This window comes from Callithrix jacchus, chromosome 3 (assembly GCF_049354715.1).
Source record: "Callithrix jacchus isolate 240 chromosome 3, calJac240_pri, whole genome shotgun sequence".
NCBI classification, from domain to species: Eukaryota; Metazoa; Chordata; class Mammalia; order Primates; family Cebidae; genus Callithrix; species Callithrix jacchus.
In genome coordinates, this window is record NC_133504.1 from 188643859 (window position 1) to 188657893 (window position 14035).

Consider the following 14035-nt stretch of genomic DNA (forward strand, 5'->3'; position numbering starts at 1 on the left):
CCGGTGTTTAGCACCCACGTCTACGTGTGAAGACGCAGCACTTGGTTTTCTTGTCTGCGGTAGTTTACTTAGGATATGGGCCTCCAGCTGCACCCATGCTACTGCAGAAGACATGACTGCTCTCAGTGATGGCTGCACGGCATCCCGTGGTGTGTATGTACCGTTTCTTTGTCCAGTCACCGCTGCCGGGCACCTGGGCTGATTCCACATTTTTGCTATTGTGGACAGTGCTGCAATGGGAATACAAGTGCATGTGTCCGGCTGGCAGGGGACTTCCTTTCTTTTGGGTTTATACCCAGTAATGGGATCAGTGGGCCGAGGGGAAGGGCAACTCCCAGCGCTTTGGGAAATGGCTGAGCTGCCCTCCACAGCGGCTGCCCTCATTTGCATTCCACCAGCTGTGGATATGTGTCACTCTTCTCCACAACCTCGCCAGTATCTGTCACTTCTCTTTTTTAATGCATATCAAAAACATTTGCTGATGATCATCAGCTTCACTTATAAGCCTTTCTTTCCCTATCTCCAATGTATCATCTTACCAGATTTTTTTAAATTAGAAAAGCAGGCCAGGCGCGGTGGCTCACGCCTGTAATCCCAGCACTTTGGGAGGCTGAGGTGGGCGGATCACAAGGTCAGGAGATGGAGACCACCCTGGCCGACATGGTTAAACCTCTGCTAAAACACAAAAGGTTAGCTGGGCATGGTGGCACATGCCTGTAGTCCCAGCTACTCAGGAGGCTGAGGCAGGGGAATCCTTTGAACCTGGGAGGCAGAGGCTGCAGTGAGCTGAGATCACCCAACTACACTCCGGCCTGGGTGACAGAGCAAGACTCCATCTTAAGAAAAAAAAAGAAAGGAAAAGAAAAACAACACACACATTGGTTGACTTGTTAGGATAAGCACATGCCACTTTTAAAATTAAAAAAATAATCCAGGCAAGGGATGAAATACGGGGTCATGGGGGACTGACTGTTGCAGCAGGACCCAGCTGCGTGCCTGGCACATGACACTGCCTCAAATCTTCCCAGAACACAGCAGAACAGAGCACATGGCAGCAGGGTCCTCAGTCACAAAGCCAGTGTCTTCCAGGGCCCTGCTGCGATCAGGAGAGATTGGGAGAAGCTGCTTCATGCCAGCTGGACTGGTCCTGTCTCAAGACCCCCACTGGGCCCTGCGCACTCCTGGGCGGGCCGTCCCACCTGTGCCGGGAGGGCCTGTCCTGCTCGCTGCTGCCTGAGCATGGAGTGTGCCAGTCCGCACCCTTGGGGCTCCCCTGCCCTCTCCTGCTCTCACACGTGCTGTGGTTCTGACCCTTGATTTGGTGAGTGAGGGTTGGTGGTGGGAAGTGGACTTGCACTGGGGTGGTGGGGACTGCATGGGAGACCCCAGCAAGGAACAGCGCCCGATTTCCCAGAGCTCTGCTGAGTGAAGTGGGGCGGCCCTCAGGCTCCCACCCGAGGCCTCTGGCAGGAGGCTGATGATACAGTCCGTGGGGGAGCTGCCAGGCATGGTACTGCGGCCCCCAGGCCTCAGCTCCTCCTCCTTCCGCCTTCATGAAACAAGCGGGTGATGGCACCTGCACCCCCGCAGGCTGCTCCTGTGTCCGCAACACACGAATTCCATTAAATCCTCCCACACCCCAAAATGCGCTCCCACACCACGAGGGCCTCTCCTTTGCTATGGGTCCTCTGTGAACCCAGAGATGAGGCCAATCCCAGCAGGGCCCAGGCACGGAGAGACCGTCCTCAGAACAATCTGAGCCCTGTGCCCTATACCACCTCCCCCCACCCGCACAGTCACCACGTCAGAGTCGAGCTGCTTCAGTGTGTTTTCCGTGAAAGTGACACAGCTCGATACAGCGATGGCACAGGCCAGACAGGCTGTGGGGGCCAGAAAGACAGTCCCGCCTGGAACCCTGCCACTGTCAAATAAAGGATCCCGAGTGCCGGTGGGTTTTGAAACACGGAGTCACTCGGCTCTGCAGCTGTGCGCGCAAGCAAAGGGCTCAGGGCTCCAAGCCTCAGCGTCTTCTCCTGCGTGGTGCTACAGGGGTCAGGGTGGTCCTCTCACAGGAAGTGCCTGCGATGGCAGCTCTACTGAGCTGGATTACGTCTCGGTCCCCAGGATTCGCCTGCGTGACACCGCGCTGTTCTTCCAGGAAAGGTCCACATAAGGCCAGCAGTCATCGGGAGGGCTATGGGCTCCGGGGACTGGCTCCCTGAACAGTGACTGCCACGGCAACCAGCAGAGCTGACCACAATGTTAACCGTGGCGGGCTGGGACCCAGAAAGCATCCCACACAGTGTGGACTCTGGGGACCTGGGGGACAGCAACACCTCAGGGGCAGTCCCTTCCCCATGGCCAAAGTGTCCCCATAGCTATGGTTAGGGATGGCACACTCCAGCCAAGAATGCTCACGGCACCCACAGACACATCCAGGAGCCCCACGCGCCCACCAGCTGCCCTCTAGACAGTGATCTTCTGGACCAGCCCCTACAGAGCTGCCAAACTGGCCCCAGCTACGACTGTGACAGGCACTTCAGACTCGATGCAGCTAAGGTCAACTGTCCCTTTACAGCACTGAAGCCTGGCACCCAGGAAGCCTCCAGCCCAGGAGGGAGGGGATGGGCCGGTCTGGTGCACTCTGACTTCCGAAGTACATTTTAAGCAAGAGGCAATGGACACTTCAGGCAGAAAATAAACCCCAAACTGTCCAAATTCAGACAGCAGCCATACAGCCTGGGGCAAGGGCGGGGCTCTGGGTCAGTGGGCCGGGTGTGATCCTGGCTCCTGGGGAAAGGGCGGGGCTCTGGGTCAGCGAGCCTGGGTGCAATCCTGGCCCGGCACAGGTGAGCTGGGAGAGACCTTGTGCATTTCTCTTGGCCTCAACTTCCTTCACTCCCAAAGCTGACATGGAACGAGCCAGGTGCGGAGCCTAGCGTGTGGCTCAGCAAGAACCAATGTTCCCATCCTCGCCCGCCTGCTGATATGCAAATCCTGGAAAGGAACCTCAAGCCCTGGTGACAGCGGCTGGTCCCAGGCTAGAGGCAGGGTGTGGGGGTGCCAGCACCCCTCTTTTTACACCTACTGGCTGCGGCCGGGAAATGAGAGAAATGCATGTTTAAAGGACTTCCTGCGCATGCCTGGCTGACAGCGGGTACATGGTGAATAGCAGTTATTGGCAGGAGCCAGAAAAAAATGAAAAGTTAATAAATTTTTCCTACCAGCTCAAAGAGCAAGCACACTTTTAACAAAATGGTCAGTAACTTTCCCAGAGGATACGGCCGGCACCCGCTCCGCTAACTGCGCTGCTGCCCGAGCCCAGCCTGACTGTGGACGTGCGGCTTTGCCCCGCGGCTCCGGGCCCCGGCTCCAGGTCAGCGGCTGCTGGGGCTGCTTTCCCGCCAGGCCGGCCGTCTCTCTGAAGGAATTCCTTCCTTTCTGGGGGTGCTCTGTTGGCCCCAGTCTGCCGTGTCTTCTGATTCTGTTTAGGGCTTCTTTTGCAATGCGGAAACGCTCAACCTTTACGCAGCCAAATCCGGTGGTTTTATGTTTTAACAGCTTCCGGCTCCCATCTTCCTGAAAAGGCTGGTCCAGGCTGAGGTTTTCTTCTCATGCTGTACTGCAGGGGAAGGGGCTGCATCTCCCATGGGCCCCTGTAGCATCCAGCCCAGGGCCCCAAGGGCTCTCAGCTGTCACAAATGTCTCCTGGTCTTAAAAGCTCCAAGACCCAGAGCAGGCCTGGAACAAAGCCCGCCTTGCCCACTGCTTTCCATCCAAGGTCTTGTGGCTCGTGTCTGTGGTGTCCGTCAGTTCCACAGCTCTGCCCAGGGTCACCGTCTCAGCTGGACCCAGAACCCAGGACCCCCCCTGGCCTCTGCTGCAGGACTCCCTAAATTCTGTTCCCAAGTTCTGGAGGAGAGGCTAAAGGTGAGTGGTTTCTCTCAGCTGAGCCATGAACTTGGGGTGTTGCGGGGTCACACAAGCCAGGTCCCCAGCATAGACCAGGGCTGGAAGGGGTGCTAAGGACACAGTTCCAAGAGACGCAGGTGTTGTGAGGAATAAGGCCCCTCTGTGGCCTCCATCTCCGTGGGCTTGTTTCATAACTCGCGGGAATAGCTCTACTCCACCAAAACATTTTTTCCTTTTTTGAGACAGGGACTCACTCTGTTGCCCATGCTGGAGTGCTGGAGCGCAGTGCTGGAGCGCAGTGATGTCATCATAGCTCACTGCAGCCTCAGCCTCCTGGGCTCAAGCAATCCTCCTGCCTCGGCCTCCTAAACGTGCTGGGATGACAGGCATGGGCCGCTGCACCAATCTGTTTCCACCTTAACATGAGGCTTGGCCTGCAGAGGGGGCAGTGGAAGCTGGCAGCACCCACTCGTTTCCGAATGACCCGACCTGCTGTGTGTCAGCCAGGGTGGGTGCAGAAGGCAGCCTGTCCTAGAAGAGTCACTTCGCTAAACTACAGGTTTTACTGACTTGGCCACCTGCCGACTTCATTCCTTCTCAGCCATAAATTGAATCTGGGTTTCTTAGAGCTGGACAGGAGCCCATCCTTCCCGCCTTCTCTCCTCACCCCAGGGCAGGCGTGTCCAGCAGGTTCCTAGAGATGCTGGCCTGAGGGGCGGGGCTGCCCCCCAACAGCAGGCTGGGGGTGCTGGGCCTTCCCAGGGACAGGCAGATGTGGAGCTGGGTCCCCACAGCGGCTTCATTACTGAAGGTGACCCATACCTCATGAACTGACAGCAGGGAGAAGGGAGGAAAGCAGGCAATTCCTTACCCCTGGCTTCCATGCACGACACGCATGGCCTGAGGCTCCTCATAGCTACGGTTAGGGCTGCCGCACTCCAGCCCAGAGTGCTCACGGCACCCACAGACACAGCTGGGAGTCCCACTGCCCCCACCAGCTGCCCCCTAGACTGGGTGGGGGCTGGGCTCCGCTTGAGGGCAGACGGCCGGGACAGGGCAAGAATCACACAAAAGAGGTTCCTGGCATGACGACGCATTTTATAACAGGGTGTTTTTGCCCTGTGGCCTCCTGGAACACGAGAGACAGCCCTGTCCAAGTGTGAGAACCAAAGCTCTTTCTAAGGCCAACGATAAGCCACTCACCACCGCCACCCCCGCCCCTCCGGCAGGCGAGAGCAACTCGTGAAACACCAAGCAGCGTGCTGGCGGCACCGCCACGAGTCAGGAGGCAGCGTTCGGAGCGCCTGCAATGGTGTCCCCGCCCTTCGGAGTGCCCGCAACGGTGTCCCCGCCCTTCGGAGTGCCCGCAACGGTGTCCCCGCCCCGTGCATCGAAGGCGCTCACAACCAAGCGTTTCACAGCTCCAGTACCGGCTGGGAACCATCAGCCACAGGAAATGTAACATCCATGATGTCGCCAGCCCAGCAGGGCAGGTGCCTCCATCCCTGTGTTACAGAGGAGCTGAGCAAGAGCAAAGTCAAGTCATCTGCCCAAAGTCACGGGAGCTCAAAGTCTGGGGCCTGAATGTTCACCCTCCCGGGGCACCACGGCTGGGGAATCAGGAGCAAATGATACAAGGGAATTTTACAAACAAACACGCACCTGGCAGTTGTTCCTTGCTTCAAAGTCACCGCTTCCTGATCTCTTCTCTTGGTTTAATTTTTCATGAGTCTCTCGGAGCAGGTAGCAAACCAGCCACTTGTATGCTGCCAGGGCGACTTTGGAACAAGAAACAGAAGAAAAAAGGTCACAATCCAGAAGCCAGCATGTGCCACTGCCCACCCCCAGGACAAGGCACTGCCAGCATCCTGCAGGTACCGTGACATCTTCAAGACGAGCAAGTGTATGGGGTGGGTCTGGTTTTTACAGATGGGGAAACTGAGGCACAGGGAGGGCAGCTGCCCAGGGTCCCCTGGCTGGAGGCGCTTCCTGGCTCAGCTTCGGGGCTGTCCTGAGTTCCACACTGTTGCCTGGAGGCCATAGGGACACGGCGTCACCGCTAGAGTAGGCCCTCGAGCACAATGGCTGCACGTTCTCATAGGCACCAGGCTCGGTCTGTGTGAAACCCGGTGCTGCCCCTGCGGTGTCAGCCAGGACTGCATGGGCAGCAGGCAACTGCCCGGCAGTGGTACCAGTTGCAAGAAGGAGTGCTTCCGTTTACCTCACCCTGCTTGGCTCTCAGACTTCAATGGCCTGCTGGAGCTGAGGAACTTCAGGCTGACATGGGGGTGGGGGGCACCTAATGCCTTGCCCCCTGCGCGGCCCCTCCCATAAGGCTCGAAAGGGCAGGAGGGAGCGGATGCTGTAGATAGGGAGGCCCCGGGAAGTGGGGCTGTCAGGCAGGACAGCTGAAGCCCCCTCTTCGTCCTCCCCTCCCCTTGGCAGTGGTACCCACATCTGCGGGGACCCCCACAGCACAGCCAGAGCTGGCCTTCTGCAGCACTCCCTATGGACCAGGCGCGGTCCCAAGAGCACCAGGCTGTGCTGATACCACCCCACTGATGAGGACATGGGCCCAGGGGCCTGGGCACGCGGTGAACATGTAGGGGAGAGGTGTGGACAAGCCACGCCTAGAGGTCACACTCACACCCACCCCTGCCCAGACACGGAGGGCCTGGCACCTGGACACAAGGCATCTCCAGGCTGCAGGGGGCCTTCTGCCTGGCAGCCACTCTTTCTCAGAGCTCCCAGGAAGGAGAAAGGGGATCAGCCACGCTGAGTCTGAGTCCAAAGGCTGAACTTGGGGGGCTTGAGATTTCCTGTCACACAGCCTAGGTCACTGGGAAGGAAACATACACCAGTCGCGGTTCCTGCCACAGTACTCCCAGCTGCTTTCGGCTGCTACACCTGTTCACCCTCACGGCGTGACTGAGAAGCCCGCATGGACCAGGGCAGGTGGCTTGCCGGAGGTCTCAGCTCCGGGGAGGGAGAGGGATAAAAAGGCAGGTGCCGCTGACTCCACAGGCTGGGTGCAGGCAGGGTTGGGTGGATGCTTCCTCCACTCAGGCGTCTTCCAGAGCCAAGGCTTCCCTCGCCAAGTCCTGCCAGGCATGGGGCGCTGAATGGTGGTCCCAACTGACCCACAGAGCTGTGATGTGACCTTCGTTGGAAGAGGGCCTTTGCAGGTGTCATGAAGTTGAGGTATTGAGGGTGAAGTCACCGGAGACTCCTAGACTAGGGTGAACCCTAAATCCAACAACACGCGTCCTTACAAGAGGCAGAGATGACAAAGTCACAGAGGCGGCAGCCCTGTGATGATGGAGGCAGAAGCCAGCATGACGCAGCCACAGCCAAGGAAGCCTGGGTGGGAGGAGCTCCCCCAGTGCCCCGTCCTGACTAGGACTTCTGCCTCTGCATCAGGAGAGTCACTGTCTGCTGTCTCTGGTGCCCAGCTCTGGGCCGTGGCCCTCTGCTGCTGGCAGGCTGCCAGGGTCATCCTGGAGCCTCACCCCGCCCTTCCGGACATTACTGGAAAACAGGTCGATTTTGCCACCAAAGCCGAGGGGAGGCCCTCGTGACCACCGCCTATTCCTGAAGGCTCCGCCACGTCCCAAGCTTTCCCCAGCAGGGCGGACGGTCACGAACAGCAAGGAAAGGCGGACGCTGTGCCTATTCCTGAAGGCTCCGCCACATCCCAAGCTTTCACCAGCAGGGCGGACGGTCACGAACAGCAAGGAAAGGCGGACGCTGTGCAGTTGTGCCTTCCATGACTTATTTACACAGCAACGAAACCAAGGAAACGGCCCGGGCCAGAAACCGCTTGTGCACATTCCTTCTGACCACACCAGAGGCCCCCGTGTCCCACCACGCATCAGTCACGGCTGGGCTTCCTTCCCAGCCCGTCAGGGCAGCTCCCGAACACAGCCCCAGGAGGTGTCCCTCTGCGGTGGACACTTCACTGAAGTTACCCGAGTTTTCCAGTCTATCTCCACCACCAGAATTAACCCATGACGCCTCATGTCGATGACCAGTTAGGCCGGGCTGGGGCTTCAAGGGAGAGGCACGCTTGGTAACCGAGTTACGTTTGCACCGCGCTTTTCCTTACTCTTTTAGCTCTTGGTTTTTCTTGAAAAATACATCACATCAGTCTGATGTGGTCACGTGCTGAGAAGATCCCCAAAAACCACATGAAAGCAAATGATGAAAGGCAGGTGCCGTGAGTGTGATTTCCAGAGTTAACCTGGAAGTGAAAATCTATCACTGAAACAAGCTGGGCAGAACACGGCCCTGACGGACAGCAACCTCTTGCTCGGAATGCAGCTGCTGGAGGCCGGAGGACACACCCAGCATCAACCACCTCTGTCCTCAAGGCTCTCCCAGATCCCTGGGTCACCACGGCCTTTCCATGTGCCACACACCAGAGGGGCTCTCGAAGGTGCCCCCAGCCACCCTGTGCACCCAAAGACTGCCCCTCGGTCAGCCCCATCCCCAGCCATGGCTCCGTCCTTGGCCCCGTGGACAGCTCTCTGCATACACTGCCTGCCTTTAGGGTCTCAGTTTCCCCTCTGTGCCACCATCTGTGCACTCTTCACCTGGGTTCTGACTCAGGCAAGCCCTGGACAGTGGCCCCAGTTCCTCAGCCAGATCATGGCCCGGGTCTGACCATGCCCGCCCCTCTGGTACTCCTGAACGGCCAGTGCTCCCCAAATACACAATCCAGGAACACTCCAAGACCCGCCTCGAGCGCCGGCTTTGTGGGAAGCATTCCTTGACCCACCAAGGCAGACCTCGCCTGCATCTGTTGTTTCAGAAGTACGTTCCCATGCAGCACACGCCCACTGAGGGCAACATGGGCTGGCCCCTGCCAGGCAGCATGGGGTACAGCATTCCCGCCCCACCATCTTGCAGAAGGAAAACAGTCTCAGAGAGATTAAAGCCTAGTTCAAGGTCACAGCGGGGGTCAACGCTGACCCAAGACCCTGAGCTCCCACCCTCTGGAACCACTGTCTGCACCATGAACCCCATGGCCTAGGTCAGGGAACCCCACTGCTCATTCCACATGACCTCACATGACCCCCTGGTGCACTCCACATGACCTCAGTGCTCACGCATGACCCCAAGTAACCTTATTGCTCACCCCACATGACCGCACTGCTCACACACGGCCCCATGTAACCTCTGGCCCATGTCCCATGACCTCGAAGTCCACACACACACACACATGTTCAAGGAGTGAACGCTGTAGCTGCTTACGACGAATGTGCACGAGCCAGCAAAAGGGGAGCAGGGCCCGCCTTAGGAAGGAACAGTGCAGGCCCCAGAGGCAGGGCTGTCTGTGACCCTCGGCTGAGCACACACGTCTGTGCAGATATCAGAGGAACTCAACAGAAAACCCAGCCTCCCCCATGCAAGTCAGAATCGGACCCCCTGAAAGACCAGCCATGGGCTTGGCAAACCCTATGCCCTTCCTCACAGGTGACCACACCCTGGAAAAGGCCTGCGTCTCTCCAGCCCTGCAGAAACCGAGGGCCCCACATGGCCCCTTTACCAAAGATCCACGAGACGCAGCTGCAGTCAGCCTGAGATCTGGGGTCTGTGACCAAACGCCACTGAGATGAGGGGCAGGCTGCACCCATGTTTCCCCGTGGCCTGAGGGAGAACGGCGGTCTCTCTCCCATACCACTTCCACCAAGTCAAAGCCATCTGCCTTTGTTACTGCAGAAAATGTTTCCACTTTGTTGCATCTTGCAAAAATTAGGGCAGTGGCAGGAAAACTAGATGACTTTGGTGTCTTTCCCGATGCTGGCAGAGACTCCAAAATCGCTTTTGCATTCACCATCTCAGGGGAAAGGGAGGGAAGAGCAGAGCGTGACAGGCGCGTGAAGCTGGCTGCACCGTCTATGTTTTGATTTTACTGATATGAGTGATGGTTTCAGGAAAAAGGTTTTGGTTGGGCTGAAGTTACTACAAAGATTAGGTCATTTTCTAGTTCTTTCTGTAGCAACATTTGGGAAGCTCAGAAAGTAACCTGCAAACACCAGAAACAGGTCATCAAACTTGCCACCGTTTCCCACTGGCACCCAAAAAGGCAGCCTGACAGCTGCAAGGCTAGTTCCCGTGGGAAGCTGTAACCCAGTGCACCAGCACGAGAGAAAGCAGTGACGCAGATGCTTCCCGACGACGATGCTGACGGCGCAGGCATGAGAAAGAGCCACTGCTGCCGTCCTGCTCTTTGCCGTGTGAACAGGGAAGCAGCCTGCAGGCCTGGAGACGGGCCCGGGTGCATGCTTCGGGGCTGCCATCGCATCTACGAGTCAGCCCTGATGGTCGGAACGTGTCCTCCATGTGTGTCTGTCCCCTGCATGGGGGAGGCCTATGCTCCCTCCTCCCAAGGATCCAGGGGCCTCCCAGAACCCCCAGGAACCCTCACATTCTGGTCTCCTGAATGCAAAGCCAGGAGCGTCCTCCATCTCCAAATCCCAGCTCTCCATGCCCAGCGAGTGTGCAGCACCTTGAGGACGGTTCCCGTCCACTCTGGGGCTGCTGAGCCCTGCTTTGGTGCCAAGTGCTGCACTAAGTGCTTCACACGCATGAACTCAGTCGCCTGTACAAACACCTTATGAAGGGGAGACCATCACTGACCCCACACTGCAGATGAGGAAACCAAGGCAGGAAGGGCAAGGGACTCATGTAGGTTCCACAGCCTGGATTGGAGGAGGGACCCAGATCAACCCCGGGCAGCCTGGTGGGAGCCACCGTCTGGCTCAGGAGGGTGGGCTGCTCTTCCACGTTGGAGGGTGGGTTTCCACATGGCCCTCCAAGACAGGGCATCAAGACCCCTCTTGGCCCTTCTCCTCTGCACAAATAGGTGCTTCGGCAGCAAAGCGAAGATGCTCACCAAATACCAGAGTGAGGCAAAGTCGAGACAGAGGCGTGGCCCTGGCTTCAAGCTGCTCTCTGTGACACGGAGTTGACAGATGGGGCTATGGTGGGAGGAAGGCATGTGACACGCGGGCGGCACGGAGGAAGCGGGAGCAGCTCTAGCCCTGCTCTTTCTGCAAATCTCATCCGGACCGCTGGGCGGGAAGCATCTGGGAGCTGTAATGAGGGATCCTGAGCTTTGCGGTCCCATGGGCTCAAGTTCGAATCCTCGCTCTGCCCCTGCCTGCACCCGGGCAGCCAAAGCCGAGGGAGCCCTGGAGGACACACATAGCTTGGCCGGGTGCTTCTGTGTTGGGGGGGCACGACAGTCCCTCACCTGTCCCAGCCACCTCTCACCTCTGTTTCCATAGAACAGCCAGAGTGGGCTTTTTCCATGAGGAACATTTTTAAAAATATGAATCATCAAAACAAACAGCACAGCCCAATCCATCGGGCCTCTTGTGCTAACCATCCCATCACTCACAGCAGGGGAACGAGACACACACTGGTGCTGAGCTCGGCACGGGCTGGGCCCTGCTGCCTCCCCCTCCTCCCGAGACACCCGCCCCCCCTCCGGCATCCCCACGGCTGCCCTGGCCTTTCACCGAGACCTCAACTCAAAGGCCAAGGCCCTGCAAGGCAGTCACCAGCCACACTCCCTGTCACCAGCCAGGGCCACTGCCCTAAGACTGAGGCCTTGGGATGCTGTTGTGTCCCCAGGTCTAGACTGTAAAGTCCCATGAAGGCGGGCACGGGGTCTCAGTCATGCTGCCGCTGGCCCTGAACTGCAGAGTAAGTGTCTAATGAGCGGAATTAACCCAAAACCCGAGAACAGCCGCTCTCCGGAGAGGGCTCCCCCATGGGGATCCGGTGCAGTCTACAGTGCACCTGCTTTGCTTTCGATGCGGCCAACACGGCTGAGCGCCCCATTCACAGCTCCCGCTCCCACTTCTCCAAGTACAGACCCCATGTGGGTAAGGCAGAGCCCACAGCAGCTCCCAGACACACCTGTAGGAGGCTGTCCGTGGCCAGCTCTGTGCAGGGCCCTGGGAGAAGGCCCCGGCCCGGCCACCGCACCCATGGGAGATGAGCCTGTGCCACAAGGGCCAAGGGAAGGAAGCGCGTGAGGTGCACCAGGACGGGGGGGGGGCATCTGGTGTTTGAGGAGCCGGGAGGGGCTGGGGGCAGGGAAGACAGACAGGTAAGGTGGCTGGGAGGGCCCCAGGACAGCAGCATCCAGGGCACTAGGGCAGGGGGCAGAGGCGACTCAGCAGGCAGAGACCAGGCCTGGTGGCCTCTCACACCTTTTATCCTACGGGAGGGGAAGGCAAGAGGTGAGCTGTGGGGTGGCAAGTGTATGTCCTTCAGTTCATCTGTGGAGCCAGCACCTAACTCGGCATCGGCTGCAGACAGATATTCCAAGAGCCAGCCCAGGACAAGCTGCACCTGGGGCCTCCTGCCACCACAGCTGCCCCAGCCGGAACTGCCAAGGGCCCCCTCACTGAGGCACGGTGCATTTCCTGGTGGGAATGACGGGAAATCAGGAAGCCAGGGGGCCCTCCACACCTGCATGTTTACCTGCAGAGTCCAAGCAGTCGGCCACGCTGGAGACCTCAAACCTCTGGTCAAGGATGCTGGGATAGCTGTCCAGAAAGTCCACCGACTTCAGCGGACTGCGGATGCGAGCTCCATCTAGGACACACATTCTAGTGACTTTGGTGGAAGACAGGGGAACCCCAACCCGCTGGGGACCCCAAGCCAGGGGCACCCCAAAGCACAGAGTGTCCAGAGGACCTGATGGCCACAGACCCACGAGCCGGAGCCTGTCTCTTAAGGACCCTCCCTTCGCCTGTGCCCTGGGGAGCTGGAGGGCACTATCTAATAACATTTCTTTCCTTCTGCAAACCTAGGCGTATTCACAGAACAGCTGAATCAGCAGGGCCGGGAGAACACACCGCACCCCCCTGGGTTGGGTTCCAGGGTCCCCACTGGTGGGCAGCGGAGCCTCACCCTGGACCCGACCCGGCACGCCAGGGGAGGAGCCTCACCCCAGACCCAGCACGCTAGGAGGCCCAGCAGATAGTTGCTCGTCTGCTGCAGCCGGAGCCTCACCCCGGACCCGGAGTGCCAGGAGGCCCAGCAGGTAGTTGCTTGTCTGCTGCAGCAGGACGTTGTTGTCGCCTTCGTACGTGCAGTTGGGATCGTTGTCATCTCTGAGGACCCCCAAGCGGTTCACTGCAATGAAGTCACAGCATCACCGTCATTTAAGAGGCAGGTCTGAGAAGCAGCCCGTCACTACGTGAGAATTTAAAAAGCCCTAAGAGGCCAGGCACGTGGCTGACACCTGTAATCCCAGCACTTTCGGAGGCTGAGACGGACGGATCACTTGAAGTCGGGCGTTCAAGACCAACCTGGCCAACATGGCGAAACCCGCGTCTACTAAAAATACAAAAATAGCCGGGTGTGGTGGCAGATGCCTGTAATCCCAGCTACTTGGAGGGCTGAGGCATGAGAATCGCTTGAGTCTGGGAGGCAGAGATTGCAGTGAGCTGAGATCTCGTCACTGCCCTCCAGCCTGGGCAACAGAATGAGACCCTGTCTAGAAAAAAAAAAAAAAAAGCCATGAGTTTGAGAGCAGGCTACACATTGAGACCCTATCTCTACAAAAAATGGAAAAAAAATTAGCTGGGCATGATGGCATGCCCCTGTTGTCCCAGCTACCCAGGAGGCTGAGGTGGGAGGATTGCTTAAGAGGCCAGGCTTGAGGCTGGAGTGAGCCATGGTCACGCCACTGCACTCCAGCCTGAGGGACAGTCAAGCCCTGAACCCAGCTTGACCAGACACAAAGCACTGCCGCCCTGTTTCACGTCCCAGCCCCGGCTCCTCCTGACTGCTGTCAGCAAGCCCTGCACGGCCACCTGGCAAAGCCTCCCTGGCATGGGGTCACTGACAGAAGGGAGCCATCTCCGGGTGCTGACTTGCCCAGGGCTGCCCTTGTTCCTTCTGTAACTGAATGAACTCTTCTTTGTACACAAGAAATTTCAGACAAACTTTTTTTTTATCTTTCGTACCGGTTAGCTGGATGACTTCATCTATGTTATAGGGCTTACTTTCCAGGCCCTCACGCACATGAGCCTGCCTCCCCTGAAGGAAAGTGTTCTCTGAATGTGAGGCTGGGATGGACCCAGCAGGAAGAGGGTGG

The 14035-nt window shown here is 58.2% G+C and overlaps 1 protein-coding gene across 24 annotated transcripts in view; it reads right to left on the reverse strand.

The window, feature by feature from the left end:
- ACOX3 (acyl-CoA oxidase 3, pristanoyl) overlaps window positions 1-14035 on the reverse strand; it is a 56355-nt gene that overhangs the window by 10336 nt on the left and 31984 nt on the right. For 15 of the 24 annotated variants that reach the window (XM_078368019.1, XM_078368013.1, XM_078368008.1 and 12 more), the window contains 3 exons: window positions 12946-13068; window positions 12412-12525; window positions 5575-5690 (listed from right to left, as the gene is read on the reverse strand). In XM_078368019.1, the coding sequence (XP_078224145.1) occupies window positions 5575-5690; window positions 12412-12525; window positions 12946-13068 (353 nt within the window). Of the gene's footprint in view, window positions 1-92; window positions 231-1815; window positions 5434-5574; window positions 5691-10810; window positions 11011-12411; window positions 12526-12945; window positions 13069-14035 lie in introns of those variants that run through there. The other 9 variants (XR_013533547.1, XR_013533546.1, XM_078368021.1 and 6 more) reach the window with 7 other exon arrangements.